Source organism: Sinohyriopsis cumingii, chromosome 9, assembly GCF_028554795.1.
Source record: "Sinohyriopsis cumingii isolate HCF-2022 chromosome 9, ASM2855479v2, whole genome shotgun sequence".
NCBI lineage: Eukaryota > Metazoa > Mollusca > Bivalvia > Unionida > Unionidae > Sinohyriopsis > Sinohyriopsis cumingii.
Window position 1 is genome coordinate 35,606,794 of NC_142969.1, and position 21,282 is coordinate 35,628,075.

Here is a 21,282-nt window from a genome sequence, read left to right on the forward strand (position 1 = left end):
ATTTAATTAATTTTGACATTCTTGCACTTGATCCTAAACAAACCCTGCATATACTGGGTCACCAAGTTTTTTTTTTAAATCTTTGCCCTCCATAAATTCTATGCATATTTGTTGAATCATTATAAATTGACCTTGTAATTTACAAGATTTTTAAGTTGTACTGTGTACGTATCCTCATGAAATATGTGATTTACTGCACTATTTAAACCATCAGGCAGTAAAGGCCTTGGCAAACACGGGGCCCGATCTGCATCATTTTGACGGGGACCCCTGGATTTACATGTAGGTCCCCCTGTGAGCCCGGCATTTGGAAAGAAACTTTCAAACAAGTTTGATATGATATTGAACTTATAATTTTCTTCCATCATTTTAAAAGTACTTTCTATCTATTGATATATTTTTAAAAATTACTAACACGCTGAGCTTCTGAGAGCGCGGAGCCCGATTTGGTCAAATCCGTCCAACCAGCCTAAGGCCGGCCGTGCAATCAGGGCGGTTCCTAATTCTATTAAGATTATCAATAAAAGTAATCTACAAGTTTAGACCTTTTCCACAGTATTAGAATATGTCTGTTTTATGAATGCACTCATGAAATAAACACTTTTATAGTGTATTCACTTGAATGATATCTTTCAATACAACTAGATTTGCATACACATTTATTGCATCGAAACTCGATAACAAGCAGGCATTATCTCTTGAAACAAATATGCTGCTTTCATATTAAACTAACAAATATTTCATTTACTTTTCACAAAATAGCTGCATTTAACACAGTATTGCTTTGGAGCATTGTTTATGACGTTTAAAGAATTTAGCACAAGCAAATGTTATGGATTTTATGCCACGCCTACCATAGTGGGACAATATAAGTTCACAATCAAGAAAGCTAGGAGAATTAAGATATTCATGCTTGCTTTATGTTACGTAGATCTGATTTAATTTGTATTTATTCTTATTTTATTGTTTGTTTGTCATGTTTATCTTTTTTTATTCTGTTAAATTTTATTATAATATAATCTTGTTTACGTGATTTGGAATTTTATTCTCCAGAAAATAGTTTGACCATGAAAGTTTGTTTGGTAAACACTTAAAGCTGACCAAGTTCCCGACCTTAATTCAAAATTGGTGACAGCCACGTGAACAAGTTTTTTTATTTATTTTTATTATGGGAGTAATAAGGTTGAGATCGAGGCTATATTGAATGCGTGACCCTAGGCTTGTAAATAGTTTTATTGAAGTAAACAACTTTTTTCTCGGAGTAAAATGATTGGTTCTTATCAAGGACATACAGGGGCTACGTTATTTTTTATATGTAAACATGATCACGTAATCCTCTATTTCGCAATTAGGCATTTTCAAAATTGCGCATTACTTAGTTTAAATAGTGATGTTTAGTGAGAGATCTCACAGTCTGTGCTTAAAAACGCTTGATGTCAAGTCGTTTCCTCTTGTTGAAACCAGTTTTCGAGTTATATGTAAATCTTTCTTCAGATTATTTGGATTCAAAATGATTCTTTTTTTCCTGTAAATACATGTGTGCTCATACATAATTCTTGAACACAGACATTTCTTAAATTTTTTATTTGGATTTCTAAAACCGGAGGATTATTTATTGTGTTTTATAAGGAACTGTAGACAACCACATTGTACCAGATACAGCATATGTCATCGCCTTCCATCTTGGATTTTTCGTCGGGACTCGAACTTGAAATCATTAGAATATTTCATTATTAGGACTTCTAAAATTTTATTAGTGGACTATTCTTGGATTAGTTTTGGATTTGATTCTTAAAATTGTAACTTCTTATTTTTGTCATTTTTACATTATTTTTCCAGGGAAATAAACTATTTGTTATATTTTTCAAAGCTTGTTGTTTTCATTATTTTTTGTGTTACTGTTTATTCGAGCCTAAACATGTAACATAAGATTTCTTCATGGCCTTGATTGCTCTGTAATTTTTAATTTGATTTTTTATTATGATAACAAAATATGCAAAATCAAAAAAAAAAGTTATGATTTTGATTGGTCTTATTTATCTACATGGGATGCAGAAAAACAAAACAGGATGGTCTAGCAAAACTAAGTTCTCAGCTACACTCAGATTAACTTTGATTCTATTCAACACATTCCTTCAGAAGATATAGGATGGAAAATTAAATCTGAGGTGCAACAGCAAACGGTAAATTAAATAACGACAATAAACTGGATGAAAAATAAAATTATCAATCTTCAGCATAACTTTTTTTTATATATATAAACAAATCTAGGTTGGAGCTTGATTGTGCTGTAAATGTTAACAAATTCCATGAAGTGAAACATGGGACTCAGAGAGGATGTTGATAACAGCAAGCACCTAGGGAATAATTGCGACAGAAAGATGTAAAAACGATGTACTGATGACATTATGCTGTACAGGCAATCATTTATCTGATGTCTGTTCAGACTTAAATTTTCACACATCTGCATGCATGCATGATAATTTTGCTGTTAACAATTTATTGATGGTCATCTAGATAGTATGCAAATATGCTTATTTAATAAACGAAGTGAATATATATGTATTTATCAAAGTGAAATTTATTCTCATATAATTATTTCAACTATATCAATATTTATATCTAGAAATTAACCTCAACAGCATATTTTATACATGGTTGATTAAAGAAATGACTGTTCATATTATGGCAGAATAAAGCCAAAGTATTAGATTAATATTTACACCAGTCACCATATTTGAAAAAAAAAACTAGCATCAGATGTTTGCTGACAGATGTGTCACACTTTTGGTGTTTACAAAATTGCAAATAACTAGCATTCTATGGAATTGCCATGTTTATTTTCCCATGATCAAAAATGCCATTAGTCTGGTTCCCTGCTTCAAATGCTCCCTGCTACAAACTCAACAACATGATAAACTAATCTGGAAACAAGGTTTTTACTAGTTAGTGGCCTATGATATTTGCTCTCCATTTTGGACTGGTTATCAGCCAACACCAGATGAATAAATTGTGATTACTAAGGTTTTTCTTTTGCACACATTGTTACACTTGTTTTGTGCAATTCAAATACCAGAAGACCTGTGTATGCATAGTCATTTATTAACTTATTATAAATATTTTAATGACTGAAATACCATTTTGGCCTAACATACACTCTCTCTGATATTAGTTTAATGCATTGTAATAACAACAAAAAGTCAAAAATCAGAAAGGACAGATTTATTAATAAATAATTACTGTTGTAAAAATAAAGAATTTCAAAGCACAAAGAAAACTTCAGTTGGATCCATAATAAACTAAAATTTGTTTCAAGTTATACTTGACACATTTCAATCAATTTCTTTCAAAGCCTCTTATCTAATGGAAATTTGCCATGTAGAAAAAAAAAAATCCATATCTTAACTTCTATAATGTGCATGCACAGGAGAATCAGTGCTGTGAGTAGCTGACAAGAATGACAAAACAAAGAGCAAATTTATAGGGTTTACTCTTGTTTATCAACAGATCATGACCAAAGAAAGACATGAAGTCATAACCGTTACCACTTTCTTTAGTAGAGATTAGTCCCATGTGAAAGTGGATTTAAAAATATGACACATACTAGAGTGCTAAGCTACCATATACGCTAATCTGAAAGAAAAGAATATACATGATGAAACATGCATTGAAATCTTGAAATAAGAAAGCATTCCACTGTACCATATATACTTGCTTATAAGTCAAGTCAAACTGCAAACAACACAAACCCTGATCTGCCATTGCATAATGAGCAGGCAGATCAGTCTGTGCTGTTTGTTTTACTAATTACGCCTAACAAACTGCATCTATGCACATCTGCTGGTGCATTATGTGATGGCAGATCATGGTGTGTGAAGTTTGCAGTTTGACTCGTCTTATAAGTGAGACCAGATGGTAATAATCACATAAGTGCTTGTACACTATAGAAAAGGCACTCTTTTGTTTGACTCATTTAAGGCACTCTTTTGTTTGACTCATTTAAAGGCACTCTTTTGTTTGACTCATTTAAAGGCACTCTTTTGTTTGACTCATTTAAAGCTGATGTTGAAAAATAATGTCTATATTCTTGCATATTAACATTCAATCCAAACATGTTAATTACTTGACACTCTATATTTTGTCGCTCTTCCATCTGAAATCCTTTGACTCGGAATCTCAAACAAATTAGAGGCCCATGTTGTCTTACAATGTAGACACATGAATACACACATTAATATTTTATATTCAAGAAGACTCTTCTTGTAAAGAAACACCTTAAAAGCGAAAAATTCTTAAAGTATATGACAGAAAAGGTTTCCAATTTCAAGCTTTGAAAATTACCATAATTGTTTTAATACAAAAAAACCCACAATTTTCTGGACAGAGATGGGAATGCATGAATGACCATGAAGCTTTGACACTTTTCATTCATCTTGTATCAAACACTTAGCTATAGGATACTGAGAAAAAAATGTGTACAAAAAAAAATTTACAGTGTTGCATGAAATAATCATGCAACTTTGATTATGTGTGCTTTACTCAGAGTATATCATAAAATTGAAAACAAAATGTTTAAAATACATTTAACAAATGTGCTTGGTTTGATGAATGGTTCAGAGGCATGTATTATATAATACTGCATTGCATGTTGTTATTTTCTGACCATAAATCTGACACAATTCCAGGCTGACAAGAACAAAGTTGATTTTATCTCTCTCTCAAGTCAACAGTGGCTATTTTACCAACAATATGATCTTTCATGAATCAATATTAGTAGTTTAAATATAATTCTGGCGACTGCAAACTTCACAGATCAGAATTCTAATACAAATGGGCAGCTGTGGTGGCTCAGTGATTAAGTTGTTGGACCTGTGACCAGAAGGGTGCAGGTTCAATTCCCACCATCAGATCAGCCTGGATTTCCTACCATGCAAGGCAATTTCCTCTACTTGCCTCAGCTTGAAGTAAATTTCAAACAGTTCCTGTGCCATAAGACACCAAACCAAACAAGTCTAATGCAAAGGGACAAAGAAGTTCCAGCATTCTTGGACAATCACCATAATTAAGGCTAGAACTATTATGCAATAAATTTCATTGAAAAAGGAAGTCATGTCTGGACTTGTCACTTTTTCCTTCATATCTGAAGAGAACAAGGTAGCTGAAGGACATAATACTGTACTATATGAAACTACTGGCACTAAAAGAAAAGCTATTATTCAGTACACAATTCAATTATTTTATGATTGTTACATTCATTTAATGCTATTGACAATTTATCCAATACAGTAATGCCATGCACAAATAAGGTGAAATAAAAACATTGCTATGTTTGTCTGTATATTTAAAAAAAAATTCCAAACATTTGAAAGTCACAGAGATCCAAGTGGGTCTAAAATTGCTCACCTGTCTAAGATAACTTATTAGCAGTTGACTATTTCACCAACCAGGTTTATGTAGCAGTGTCATCTTCATAGTGTTACTTATTTGACCATATCCTTATAATAACAATTCTTTCTGAAGATGAGGAATTATTAATAATTCATCAGTTAACAAAGATGCTGATGATAACAAACCAAAAAGATAGAAGTATGGCTTCAAGAGTGGGAAAAAAAATAGTCAATCACCTATAAGATCACCTCATTAATATCATTTGACTTTGCTCATTATTGAAATATTCCAAGACCCATATATTTTAAGTCTGATCAAAATCAAATATCAAATATGGCTCCCAGTGTGGCAATGAACTTGGTCAGACAGATGCAGAATTATATCATTAATATACAAATCTTGTTGATGATTAAACCAAGATAAAAGCCAATATTTCTAGCTAAATCAAAATTGGTTCCATAATATGGCTTCTAGAGTGCTAACACACTAAGCCAATATTTCTAGCTAAATCAAAATTGGTTCCATAATATGGCTTCTAGAGTGGTAACACACTAAACCAATATTTCTAGCTGAATCAAAATTGGTTCCATAATATGGCTTCTAGAGTGGTAACACACTAAACCAATATTTCTAGCTGAATCAATATTGGTTCTGTAATATAGCTTCTAGACTGGTAACATGCTTAGCCAATCAGATGGAAACTCGTTAATATGCATGCATGTCACTAATTATCAAACTTGTACAAGGTCTTGATTAGATATGGATATATTCCATGTTTGATCAAAACTGGATCGCAAGTGGTAACATAGTTAGCCAATCAGGATAAAGATCCCCACATTAATATCCACAGCTCATCCTCCAAAATGTTATTATTATTATAAATCCAGATTCCAAATCTGATTGGTAACAAGCAATTGTTGATGGATGGATTCATGATGCTTGATTGATGATGCATGAAAGGTGCAGGACCATACCTTAAGCTCCCCATGCCATTTGGCTACAAATGTTTTAAATCTTTTTTAACATCAAGACAGTAACAGTGAACAGCTTTTCCTCTGTTAATTTGAGCATTTGAATCTGATGGATTTTGGGGTTGATCCGATGTGCATGAAATCTTTATAATACAGATGACAATGGTATCTATATAGGTTTATAGAAATAAAATAATAAAATATTTACAAACATGCTACCAATGACATGCATAAATTTTATGGACATACCATGTAAAATAAAATCAAAACTCCATCATTAAATAATCAAGCTAAAAATAAAAATATAAAAAATAACCCATAACCTGATGTTCAAACCTCATTAAGTTTTTATCACAGATACAACAAAATATGAGTTGACAAATTTACTTTCCATTCCAATATACAACAACTATGTCTAACAACAGCAGAGGATAAATTATTTCAAAGCCTGAAATAGCAATAGAAAATAGACAAAGGTTAACTTAAAAATTTATGACAAGGCTATATGACTATTTTAACAGTTCCTGAGAAGCTATGCAACAGAACAATTTTCAACAATCCAAAAGAGAATTTTGTTTAAAATACCAGAATTTTAAATATCTTCTAACAAGATAACAAGGTACTAAACGCACTAAGTTAGCAGCTGTTTAATTTAATCCAGTATCAAGTTTTTTCAACATGCCAGTTCAAATATATATTTTCATTTTTCAGCAGCAAAATGTTTAGCTGAAACATTCTCCATATAAATAATCAGCATTACATTGTCATTAAAAAGTATGAAAAATCTGTTAATAGTCTCTAAACAGTCTAATTAAAGAAGCTGTTGTGAAAATTGATTTAAAAACCCATGTTCCTTATGACAGTCTCAATAAATATTAAGTCTGCTATTTAAATGTGCACAAGTTCACTTTCTAGCAAAAGCTGAAAAAAACATATCAAATTTACTCTGACTTTAAATCATTGAAAGTGATTTTTACAAGAAACTTGCAGATTTTTGTCTTGTTTCAGCTTCTGGCATGATATATTATATTAAATGAGTGCACCACTAAATCTCAGTCTTTGAAGAGATCAAGATTCATTAATCATAATTGTTTTTAAAAATCTTGATATAAAGTGAGAATTCCATATAATACTTAAAGGCAAAGTATTAGATAAACTCTGAATACTGATTAACATAAACAACCTTGATTTCCAGAATTCTAGATGTTCAGTTGGCCTAGATACTTTTTTGAGCTACCTATATTCAAGGTAGGAAAATTGTTGCCAAAGACGCCTGGTTTATCATCAGAAAAATAGAATTATGTTAAGATGATAAAAGAATAAAAAAAGACAGAAACCAAAGTGGGCTGGTCTTGGATTTTAATAGTCACTGATGCAGAACTGGTGAAAAAACTCTGGATCAGTCTCTGTTGAAAATTACTAACGGTAGTCCTCTGCAAATGGTGCCCTCTTCTCATAATTTATCTGAAAAAAATAACAATAATTAAGTATAAAAATTTGCTCAAAATTTACCATCTTCATTTTGCATAAATTGCAATGAGTTTGCATTGTGGTTATAAAATTGTAATACTTGAAAGCTTTTATAGGAACAGTTTGAGCACTATCTTTCCATACAGAAAACACATTATTGAGAAAAGTAACATGTAATTTGTTTCCTGGTCTGATGTAGACAAAAATTTATTACCGTATATGTATCAATTCCTACCTTTACATGGATTGTTTATATTTTATTAAATTATATTTTTAGAGGACAAATATAAAGTATTATACAAAATAGAAAGTTAATTGGAATACATGGCTGAATGATAACTACAAAAATGTTTGACGCCAAATGATATTTTTTTTTCAGAAAATTGGATGACCTGAATCATTCTTTTCATAAACACCAGGTGTTGATCTAAATTCTGACCTTTTTTCAAAATTAGTAACAAAAATCTATTTTATATTAAAATGATTGGTTGTTTCCAAGGCCATGATGGGATTACATTTAAGATGTAAGCAACTTTTTAAAATTATTTCTTAGAGAAAAATTATTTAATCAAGGCCATATTCTGTGTACATGATATAAACATGATCACATGACCCCCACTCTGATTTTGCAAATTGGGGGAATTTCAAAACTGCATTTTATGATACAATATGACCATTGTTTTAGATCTCTCTCTCACTGTTTGGTCTTTTCACACTGATGTCAATTTAATTTTGTTGTAGCCAGATCTTGAGCTAGAATTTTCTTCAGATCTTTTGGATTTCAAAAGGATTAATTCTCTATTCTCTGGAAATATTTTGAGGAGTGCTCACACACAGAAATTTTGAAAAGACATCGCTTACAAATTTAATTTGGATTTCCAACACTTGAGTGCCATTATTTGTATTTCTATAAGGAAGTGTAGATAAGCACAGTACTGACTACAGCATATGTCATCCATCTTGGATTTTCCATCAGGATTCGAACTTGAAATTATTAGAACATTATTACTAGGACTTTTGCAATTTAATTTGTGGATTATTCTTTGATCACTTTTGTATTTCATTCTTGAAACCATAAGTTCTTCTCCTTTTTTTCATTTCTACAGAATTTTCCAGGAAAATAAATTATTTGTTAAATTTTAAAAAGCTTGTTGTTTTCACTTGTACTGTGTTATTGTTTATTTCAGCCTAAACACATAACATAGAATTGGGTAGAACTGATAATGTTAATGAGATAAACACTTTTGATTTAAACATTAAATATTTTATTTTAACATAAAGAAGCAAACTAATGTACAGTAACCCAACCTACTCATTATGTGGAGCATGTAATGCCTGAATCTATATTAAAAGTGAGTTTTGAACTTGCCTCATTGACAAAGCAACTTGCTGCATTGACAAGGCAACTTAATTTATTGACAAGGCAACTTGTTGCATTGACAAGGCAATTTGCTGCATTAACAAAGCAACTTGCTGCATTGACAAACATCCTGCCTCACTGACAAAGCAACTTGATTCATTGACAAGGCAGCTTGGTGCATTGACAAGGCAACTTGATGCATTGACAAGACAACTTGCTTCATTGACAAGGCAATTTGTTGCACTGACAAGGTAATTTGCTGAAATGACTAGGCAACTAACACTTGCTGCTTTTATTCAACAAGATCTGTTCTTAACTTTCATCTGGCCTCATTCAAATAAGCCCATAATTAGTTTCATTACTTTCACAAACAATTCTTTTTACTTCACTATAAAGCAGACAAAGTACTAGAGAAAACAAATCTGTAAATACATATGAAATCATGTGTGTTGAAGCAATTAAAGACCCTGAAAGCATATGTATTTGTTATAGAAATTATATTGTTATATCCGACATTCATTTAAATCATGTTATATATAATATGCAAGATAGGCAGGCAATATTTAAGATATGCATTCTTCTTTAACATTCCTTACTGGGGATTAATTTAAGCTGTCTTTGATATGCAAATGCATAAACCTTATCAAAAGTTGAATACCTCACATATTAAATATTACTCCATGCTCAGTAAGGAAGCCATGGCAGTGAAAAACTTAGCAAATGGAAAAACTCAACATTACATATAATTTTTTGGGCTTATCCATATCCGTGAAATTTAGCAAAGATAGGATTAAATTATCCCAGATGTGAACATTTTTAAATGTTATGTTATTTCATATTGGTTTTGACCTTGAGTGACACTGTGTCAAAATGTAAGGAGTGTTAGCTGATTTTCGGACATTTATCCAGTTATTAATGACAATATTTACTGTAAGGATATCAAATTAAATTAATGAATAACATCACATCTAACATTATACAGGCATCTAAACTATCAGTCTCAATATACACCATTACATTTTTCCATTCTTTTAATCAATACAATTTCATTAATTAATATGTAGTTCTTTTGAAAGTATACATTAACAATAAAATGTATGTATTCATTTCATAATTTAAATTTTTATTACTTTAAAGGTTTGTGAAAGACTGAAATGAACTCATAAATAAACAAGAAATGCTTATGAATGATTCATGATACTTGTGCACAAGATATGTCCTAACACTGTGAAATCAGCAATTTTCAGTGGCTGCACCATTACCAGTGATGCAGCACCATTACCAGTGTGCAACACCATTACCAGTGTGCAACACCATTACCAGTGAAACTATTCTATATGCTATCCTGAAGCAAGAATAAAGTAAAAAATTCTGTGTGAGGCAGATAAAACATATACAGTCTCTTGGAAAGGATGGTGTTAACATGGCAACTGCTGAATATAAAAAGGTGTACTATTTCTAGGAACCAAAGCCTAAAGGCAAAATGTATTTATTTCTTGAAGCTAAAGAAAATTTTCATACAAAAAAAATGCCAAAATATGCCCAACATACTGAACCTTGCTGAGATGACATTTATTTATATTAAATTCTCAGTTCAATTTAATCAATCAAATTACTTGGAATAGGAATATTATTTTGATCAATCAAGTTAATTGGAACAAGAATATTATTCTGTTTTGGCCAATCAAGTTACTTGGAACAAGAATATTAGTCTGTTTTGACCAATCAAGTTACTTGGAACAAGAATATTATTCTGTTTTGACCAATCAAGTTACTTGGAACAAGAATATTATTCTGTTTTGACCAATCAAGTTACTTGGAACAAGAATATTATTGTTTTGACCAATCAAGTTACTTGGAACAAGAATATTATTGTTTTGACCAATCAAGTTACTTGGAACAAGAATATTATTCTGTTTTGACTAATCAAGTTACATGTATTCTGACCATTCAAGTTGCTTGGAACAGGAATAATATTTTAATTCCTGCAATATGTGAACCTGCTACTCACCAATTAAAATTGTTCTCTTTTTTAAATATGACTTACAATTTTAAAAGATTCAGATATATTCCTAAAATTATTTTTTTTGGTGCAAAACTTGAAATAAGTACCGAGAACATAGATGCATCTCACAAATATGGTATTATTGTAAAAAGAGTCTGGTTTAAGATGCATTGGCAAACATGTATGTAAAACAGAAGATAAATTGTGAAATATATAACTTTGACAACAGGATAATCAAAACAAAGCTAAATTTCTGTAACAAAGTCTTGTCAATTTTTAATTTTCATGACTGGTGTAGGCTTATGCAGTTTACAAATTTCTTAAAAATGTATATGAGATCTAGCAAAGTAACTGAAAGCTTTGACCAATCATATTACATGAATATTACATTCATCACTAATCATCTTACTGATAAATTGAATTTATTTTGGGAGTTTTCCAAGTAATGTTTACAGACCTTCTGTATTTTTTCCTGGAAAAATAAATAGGGCTGCAAATATTTAACTGGAACATCTACAAGTTTGCTTGCAGACAAGGGACAAGATCTGAAAATCTGTCTTCAAGTAAACAGTGATACTAGATTCAAACTAAGGACTGTTTCTCACAAGTACCTAATGGTCTCAAATTTTTATTGTGTCCAAGCCAACAAGTAATAACAAATTAACAAATGTACTGTTTTTACAAAAAGTTAAACATTATACAAGTGTATAGGTTTGTTGGATGTGTGTGGAATACTTTTGGCCACATAGTGTAGGTGCCATCAAATCACCCCATACGGCTGAACCTGTCTTGTAAGAATGCAGAAAATGAGAGAAACGCAGCTATCTATAAAGCAGATATACATCAAACCACTAAACAACTGCTTACTGAAGTGACATACCTCTTCTTTCATTTCAGCCTAATAATTCTGAAAGAATCGTTCATGAGTAATGAGTTGGTGACAATTACATCAACATTGGTAATCACTAATTCTATGGTATTATATGAACTTCATGGGCTTCAACAACTGTAGCCACTAATTCTATAGTATCTGTACTTCTTTCTAGGCATAATCTCTTTATAGAACCACTTGTATCATTATACATGTAAAAGCTAAACATCTCATTACTACAGCATTAGAGAACTGTTATCATTGACTACAATTGATAAAGAAGCAGATAAGACTGTAAATAATAATGATGTATTACCTACACAGCATTTAATGTGTCATTTATTTGAAGATTATTTTTAGAAAAATTGTGTGGTTCACAGCCCATATACCTTTTAGAGCTGTACATGTTTTAGTACTTCTAGACTAAACTGGTATAAGTACATGCAAAGATAATTAATAAATAAATTGTTACAATTTGCCATGATTTGCAGTTATAGTTATTTTTATATACATGTATAGTAAAACTTTCCTAAACCAGCCACAGACCTCTAGCACCAATCCCCGTAGCTTGGCTTTCTCACTGGACTGGTCACATATTCTTCTTCAAAAACTAACATTCTATTAAGAATATGACCTAATACTAGCCAGCTGTATGAAACAGTAAAAATATTTGGTTTAAACATGTGTCTGGTTTGGAAGAGTTTTACTATAGTTATATATCTGATGACTCAAATCTTTGTAAGTGATAATAAGCAGATAGTTAATTAGCACATTGCAGTAGAGATAGTTAATTAGTACATCAACAGAGATTAGCATTTGAAAAAGAAAATCCAACCTTTGAATAATTATAAATGTAGAATTTAAACATAACATATATATATATATACACTTAAGCTAGACTGGTTGCAGTAAAATTAAGTAAGCTCAGCAAGTAATATTTAGCCAATACAAAGTTGTTTTAACATCCACTTTAAAAAACAAAAGAAATTAGTAACCAAATCCTAAATCTTAAAACCTGGAGTAGTTTTGTATAGCTTGATCTCATAATTGGTCGTAATCACAAAAACTGAATGAATTATATTAAATATTTGCTTACATGTAAAGGTCATTAGAAATGCATCAGACAACCTTTGGCCAGAGTTCTATATCTCTTGCATGGTGTGGCAAACATTTTGTATATATATTTCAAACAAATGGAGGGAAGTTTAACATAAGTACTTAAAAACACTGATTTATCTCCATAATTAATATCATCGAAATAAAACATTACTACAACTTCTCATGCTTCCATATGGTTGACATATTCTTTGATGTCCCATTCAGTACAAATATTGAAAACTCAAATGTATGTCCTCATCTCTACCCCCCTCCCATACCCTACGTATTCCCCAATTTGACTTGCAAAACCACTGACATAAAACTGTAATGTTGACACTGACACTGTCATATCTGTCAGAAAAGTAACACATATGGTATAAACTTGCTTATAAGTCAAACCAACTGCAAACAACATAGACCCTGATCTGCCATCATATAATGTGTTGGCAGATAAGGTCTGTATTTTTTGTTTTACAGATACTCTTAACAAATTGCGTAGTCCCAGAGCTGCTGCCACATTATGTGATGATAGATCTGGGTCTGTGCACTTTGCAATTCAACCTGACTCACATGCAAGTACAAACATTATGTCTATGATGATTGTGTAGATAAGATATAGACGCCAATCTCAGATGACTGACCATACCATGCAAAAACTGATTCACCAACATAATGAAAGATACCATGCAAGTGTGATCACTTCAACTGCAGGGAAATCGTTAATTTTAATATACATGAATCTTAATATACATGAATCTTAATATACATGAATTTCTGTAAGGAATAAGCTGAAGAGGTGTGTCATAAAGTCATTTGCTTTCCAATTTTCTCATAAGTCTCCAGCAAGTAATGTCACCAATCAGGATCCATGTATAGTTCAAAATTTTTCACCAAAAATGCCTGGAAGAAAATTGCTGGTTCTTACAATCAATAGTTTTAGATGAACAAGCAAGAGTCAGGGATTAGCTCCCTTTGGTGATGATTTCAGATAGTGTACTGTTTCATTTGCTTATACAATGTAACCAGTTCATTAAAGTCACCCCATGACACAGTTTGTCCTTTTGTGACAAGTGTTGTCAGTTAACATGCTGAATTTAAATGTAAAATAAAGAAAAGGCATAAAGGAAAATTGTCCTTTGTAAACTGTTGTCTTTGATGAGGAGGTGTTCTCTGGCCAAAGGTTGTCTCATGTAAAAAAAGGAACAATTTAATTCCACAAAAGAACTGCAAGGTCAGAGTCAAGCAAGACCCTATACCTTCACATTGTTGTCAGGGAAATCATACAGATTCGCATGATTGCTGTGAATTGTGGTTCTAGGCTTGAATCGTTCCAGTTTTTCTGTTGTATTCTCATCCTCCACTACTTTTCGGTAATCGTTGTAGTTCGGATTAAACTACAGAAAATTAGAAGTCCATAAGTGAGGTTTCATTTAAACTTGAATTACCAAAAAAATAAATACCATAGTCTATGAAATTTGTCTGAAAGACAAATACAAGTTAAACCTAGAGTTATCTCCACTAGATAAAAAAATTCATAAGTAATGGCAGCATGAACTTACACCTTTAACAGCTTTCATATGCCTATTCTAGTGCAATATCCCTACAGTATGGGCGCTATGATTATATTGTTGTAATTTTCTTTTCTAATCACACTAGGAAATTCAGAATATAAATATTATGTAAAATTACATAAGTATTGTCTTCTTTTAAGTAATTGTCTGTACAGTCATTGTTTATTGTGTTAATGTACTAAATTCACATTACCCAGCATACATTGTGAAGTCTATATCATAGGCCTATAACAATTAAAATCTGTCTGCCAACAGGCATGTCAGTGATGTCATTCCTATCATGTTTGGAAGGACCTCTGAGCTCATATATTGTGGTTGTAAATAAGAACCAAATGCTCCTTATTTTGTGATGTTGTAGTCAAGGACTACTGAATTTATATAGTGTGGTTTTCAAAATCAAAACTTTTTTGCTCAGAGTATTAACTTTTAAAGACAATATTAAATTAATCTCAGTGATTATTGTTGACAGGTTGGGTGCAAGAGGGAAGTTCTGATACTGAACCCAGGAATAAACATTTGCAAGAAAGCACTGTGACTAGCACATGTTGTTTCTACTTTAACAGACCTGCCAACCCTAAAAAGAGACATTAAAAGCATTCAGTATCATTCCATAAGATAGAACAATTTTTGGTCAAGTGTAACAAAATATCATGTATGGTTATTGTTGATTTGGAGAACAAGCATTTAAAAAATTCAGAAGTATGATCTGATGCAGGGAATGCAACATTAAGTTCAAGTAAAAGGTTTATGAAGTAAACTTAGGCTTTAATGACCTCCAGCTCTGTTTCATAAACTACTGTTCCAAACCCAAGTATCTGACTTCTTGTTATATTTATGATCTTGATAATAATCTTTATCTTTTGATTTTTTCATTAATTTAAATTTTTAATCATCTCTACTGTCATCATTGATTCAGATTCAAATGACATGGTGTCCAATAAATGTAAATGTTGCCTTTCTATGTTATCATGGTGTCCAATAAATGAAACTGTTGCCTTTCTGTTATCATGGTGTCCAATAAATGTAACTGTTGCCTTTCTATGTTATTATGGTGTCCAATAAATGTAAATGTTGCCTTTCTATGTTATCATGGTGTCCAATAAATGTAAATGTTGCCTTTCTATGTTATCATGGTGTCCAATAAATGAAACTGTTGCCTTTCTGTTATCATGGTGTCCAATAAATGTAACTGTTGCCTTTCTATGTTATTATGGTGTCCAATAAATGTAAATGTTGCTTTTCTATGTTATCATGGTGTCCAATAAATGTAAATGTTGCCTTTCTATGTTATCATGGTGTCCAATAAATGAAACTGTTGCCTTTCTGTTATTGTGGTGTCCAATAAATGTAACTGTTGCCCTTCTATGTTATTATGGTGTCCAATAAATGTAACTGTTGCCTTTCTATGTTATCATAGTGTCCAATAAATGAAACTGTTGCCTTTCTGTTATCGTGGTGTCCAATAAATGTAACTGTTGCCTTTCTATGTTATCATGGTGTCCAATAAATGAAACTGTTGCCTTTCTGTTATCATGGTGTCCAATAAATGTAACTGTTGCCTTTCTATGTTATTATGGTGTCCAATAAATGTAACTGTTGCCTTTCTATGTTATCATGGTGTCCAATAAATGAAACTGTTGCCTTTCTGTTATCGTGGTGTCCAATAAATGTAACTGTTGCCTTTCTATGTTATCATGGTGTCCAATAAATGTAACTGTTGCCTTTCTATGTTATTCCCAAGCATGGCTAATAATCTGAATGACCATAAATTGTAGATTTCTGTTTGGATTGTTTGGACTTCCTTTGCATACTTGCAAATTGATTATTTGGACTTCCTTTGTATATTTCCATCTGGATTGTTTACACTTCCTTTGTATACTTTTGTGTTGATTGTTTGGACTTCCTTTGTATACTTTTGTATTGATTGTATGGACTTCTTTTGTATACTTTTGTATTGATTATTTGGACTTCCTTTGTATACTTCCATCTGGATTGTTTTGACTTCCTTCGTATACTTTTGTATTGATTGTTTGGACTTACTTTGTATACTTTTGTATTGATTGTCTGGACAGCCTTTGTATACTTTTGTATTATTGTTTGGACTTCCTTTGTATATTTTTGTATTGACTGTTTGGACTTCGTTTGTATACTTCCATCTGGATTGTTTGTACTTCCTTTGTATACTTTTGTATTGATTCTTTGGACATCCTTTGTATATGTTTGTATTGATTATTTGGATTTCCATTGTATACTTCCATCTGGATTGTTTGGACTTCCTTTGTATATTTTTGTATTGACTGTTTGGACTTCCTTTGTATACTTCCATCTGGATTGTTTTCACTTCCTTTGTATACTTTTGTATTGATAAATAAGAGTTCCTTTGTATATTTTTGTACTGACTGTTTGGACTTCCTTTGTATGCTTCCATCTGGATTGTTTAGACTTCCTTTGTATACTTTTGTATTGATAACTAAGAGTTCCTTTGTATACTTTTGTATTGATTGTTTGGACTTCCATTGTATACTTCCATCTGGATTGATTAGACTTCCTTTGTGTACTTTTGTATTGATAAATAAGAGTTCTTTTGTATACTTTTGTATTGGTTGTTTGGACTTCCTTTGTATATTTTTGTAGTGACTGTTTGGACTTCCTTTGTATACTTTTGTATTGATAAATAAGTGTTCCTTTGTATACTTTTATATTGGTTGTTTGGACTTCCTTTGTATACTTCCATCTGGATTGTTTAGACTTCCTTTGTATACTTTTGTATTGATAAACAAGAGTTCCTTTGTATACTTCTGTATTGGTTGTTTGGACTTCCTTTGTATATTTTTGTAGTGACTATTTGGACTTCCTTTGTATACTTTTGTATTGATAAATAAGAGTTCCTTTGTATACTTCTGTATTGACTGTTTGGACTTCCATTGTATACTTCCATCTGGATTGTTTAGACTTCCTTTGTATACTTTTGTATTGATAAATAAGAGTTCTTTTGTATACTTTTGTATTGGTTGTTTGGACTTCCTTTATATACTTCCATCTGGATTGTTTAGACTTTCTTTGTATACTTTTGTATTGATAAATAAGAGTTCCTTTGTATACTTTTGTAATGGTTGTTTGGACTTCCTTTGTATATTTTTGTAGTGACTGTTTGGACTTCCTTTGTATACTTTTGTATTGATAAATAAGAGTTCCTTTGTATACTTTTGTATCGGTTGTTTGGACTTCCTTTGTATACTTCCATCTGGATTGTTTAGACTTCCTTTGTATACTTTTGTATTGATAAACAAGAGTTCCTTTGTATACTTCTGTATTGGTTGTTTGGACTTCCTTTGTATATTTTTGTAGTGACTATTTGGACTTCCTTTGTATACTTTTGTATTGATAAATAAGAGTTCCTTTGTATACTTCTGTATTGACTGTTTGGACTTCCATTGTATACTTCCATCTGGATTGTTTAGACTTCCTTTGTATACTTTTGTATTGATAAATAAGAGTTCTTTTGTATACTTTTGTATTGGTTGTTTGGACTTCCTTTATATACTTCCATCTGGATTGTTTAGACTTTCTTTGTATACTTTTGTATTGATAAATAAGAGTTCCTTTGTATACTTTTGTAATGGTTGTTTGGACTTCCTTTGTATATTTTTGTAGTGACTGTTTGGACTTCCTTTGTATACTTTTGTATTGATAAATAAGAGTTCCTTTGTATACTTTTGTATCGGTTGTTTGGACTTCCTTTGTATACTTCCATCTGGATTGTTTAGACTTTCTTTGTATACTTTTGTATTGATAAATAAGAGTTCCTTTGTATACTTTTGTATGGATAATTAAGACCTCCTTTGTTTACTTCTGTGTGGATTGTTTTGACTTCCTTTTTTATACTTTTGTGTGTGGAATGTTTGAACTTCTTTTGCATGCTTATGTGTGGATTATTTTGGACTTCTTAAGCAGCTTACTGTTCCTTTTAAACTGAACTTGGCTTCATCTGCTGGACATTTTTGGATTATAGTAGATGCAGTATCAAATATTTGATCACTGAGTCTGTTAGTCAGATTCCCTGACCAGATCCACTGAATTCAATATGAAAACCCAGATCCAGACAAAACCCAAACAATCCTATATCTGGAAATTACTGCAACAATGAGTCCATAAGTTCATAATGTAATGGTCATATATGTATAACTGGTAAGAACATATGGCTTGGCAGGTCTGCTGTAAGTACAGTAAAATGTCCATTCTCCTGATCCACCAGGAGGCAGGGATCTTCTCACGATAGTTGACTGGACAACTAATATATTTTTAAAGAATAAACTGTGTATTAAGTGGAAGCTTTATAGGTCATATAATCAAAAATTCAGGAGGAATGACATCTTTATCATGTGTATTTAACTGTATTATGTGTGGAATACATTTACTGTATATTCTCACTTGTAAGTCCAACTACATACTGCACAGACCCAGGTCACACACTGAACTAGCAGATCTGGGTTCATGCTGTTTTCTCTGGAGCAATCAGTAGAACAAACAACACACTGATCTACTGGTTCACTATGTGATGGCAGAGCATGGTCTGTTTTGTTTGCAGTTAAACTCAACTTATTAGTGACAATATACAGAACTTTGAATTAATGTTCACATTTTGGCCTTTGATAGTATTTTGCTGAGGTGGCGCTCACCAGATAATATGTACTTTTGAGAGAGTGACGTATGTAAGGTGAAGTAGTTCACATTTAAAACATGCACAGTGGAGAGAATGTTTGCATACCTCTATGCTACATTAATGTAATGCGGATGATATTTCTTTTGGATATTGTACTTTTGGAAATTTTACATGATTTAAGCACACTGCTAACTAAAATGACTGCTCCCTTGTGTTAAAAAATCAGTCTGAATTAGTCTAAAGTACACTATACATAGCAGCTATTAAAATAGGGAAAATGAATTTTGCCAGACTAGACAATACCAGCTTCTGAAAGTGCAATGAATGAATTACCAAATATATAAAATGTAAAAAAAGTTATCGGCTCTTTTTTATACAATTTACCTCTGAAGTTCAGGAAGTGAAAATGACCAAGTAGAGCTAGCACTTTTTTGAAAGGTGCACATTTGAAGTAAGGCCAAGCTGTATACTCTATAACCCATAGTACACCCATCAATCATACACCAAAATAAAGGGAATTAAAGGTTCTTTGCATTAGACCTAAGATATACAAGGTCTTTTTTAAATAGCCAGTATAACCAGTGAGGAAAGCCGGGGACATTCTTTTTCTTTAAATTCCTAACCCTATGCAAAATGCGAAACTGTATAGCGCCACCTGAAGAATCACAAACATTGTGAGGTTCAATGACAGATTGGCCTCAGAAAGAACAAGATGGTGTGCTCAGGTATTGGAAATATTCCCTGAATGTTAAATACTATTTTATTCATTCTAAAGCAAAAATATTTGCCTAACATAGCTTAATTAGTGTATTCAGTTTCCTGTGTAATTTCAGTACTTAATTTCTTTTTAACTTCAAATGTGAGATGTGGAACTGAGCCTTTTATTTCAATATATTGTGATGCATTTGTCTATTCCATCCTGTACAATTTAATTGATATGTCTTTTGTCACATCAGTCTTCATCACTACCATACTCTGACACACACACACACACACACACACACACACACATATATACATATATATATACCATGAGTTCTCTCTCTTGAGTTTTTCTTTTCTTAATTTTGGCTGTTCATGAAGGAAGTTTTTAATAAAGATTTATTTAAACATAAAAAAAAAATATATAAAAAGTGAAATAATAAAGGTAATAAGACAACTTCATAAAATCATAATTACAATAAGCACAATATGAGCAAGTACGAAAATTGCTTGGCCATTTCCATTAAGTTGACAAATAACCTCAGCACCACATATGTTGTAACAGAAATGGCTGACAATATGATGGTGACTTTGTGTCTCCTTCCACTTCCAAGAATGTGTCATGTGAACAGAAGTAGTTCTGAATATAGTTCCCATTGGTGGCAAACTACATCTGAGGTTTCTTTCTCGACTTTACAGAAAAGGTATATAATGTTTCATTTGACTATAAGTGGTGTTATGAATAATTTGAAAATATGACAGTATGTTGTTTCAGATGTAAACAAAAAAATGATGTTCACATTATGTTGTTTAATTTTACATGAGTATTGACTTGAAAGCTATGAAGTCACACAATAAAGTAAATGATGGTGATCTAAAAAAAATCTAGTTTCATACATAAAATGATCATCATGTGTATTGCTGGTAAATTTTAGAGTGCACAAAAACGTGGTCATCAATGCAGTACTATTAGGTTAGAAAGTGGTGCACTGCCAGTAAATTCTGAGTGCACACCAGTCATCAGTGTAGTGCTATTGGGTTAGAAAGTGGTGCACTGCCATTAATTTTAGAGTGCACAACAATTACAACCTGGTCATCAATGCAGTGCTATTGGATTAGAAAGTGGTGCACTGCCAGTAAATTTATTGTGCATATCAGTCATCAATACTGTGCTATTGGGTTA

At 31.8% G+C, this 21,282-nt stretch overlaps 1 protein-coding gene across 13 annotated transcripts in view; it reads right to left on the reverse strand.

Annotated features, from left to right (window-relative positions):
* Positions 1-3,207: 3,207 nt before the first annotated feature.
* Positions 3,208-21,282, reverse strand: part of LOC149791548 (uncharacterized) — a 162,620-nt gene continuing 144,545 nt past the window's right edge. For 8 of the 13 annotated variants that reach the window (XM_089970077.1, XM_089970076.1, XM_089970079.1 and 5 more), the window contains 2 exons: positions 14,420-14,557; positions 3,208-7,823 (listed from right to left, as the gene is read on the reverse strand). In XM_089970077.1, the coding sequence (XP_089826203.1) occupies positions 7,779-7,823; positions 14,420-14,557 (183 nt within the window). In that variant the 3' untranslated portion in view covers positions 3,208-7,778. Of the gene's footprint in view, positions 7,824-12,061; positions 12,102-14,419; positions 14,558-21,282 lie in introns of all 13 variants that reach the window. The other 5 variants (XM_089970072.1, XM_089970074.1, XM_089970081.1 and 2 more) reach the window with 5 other exon arrangements.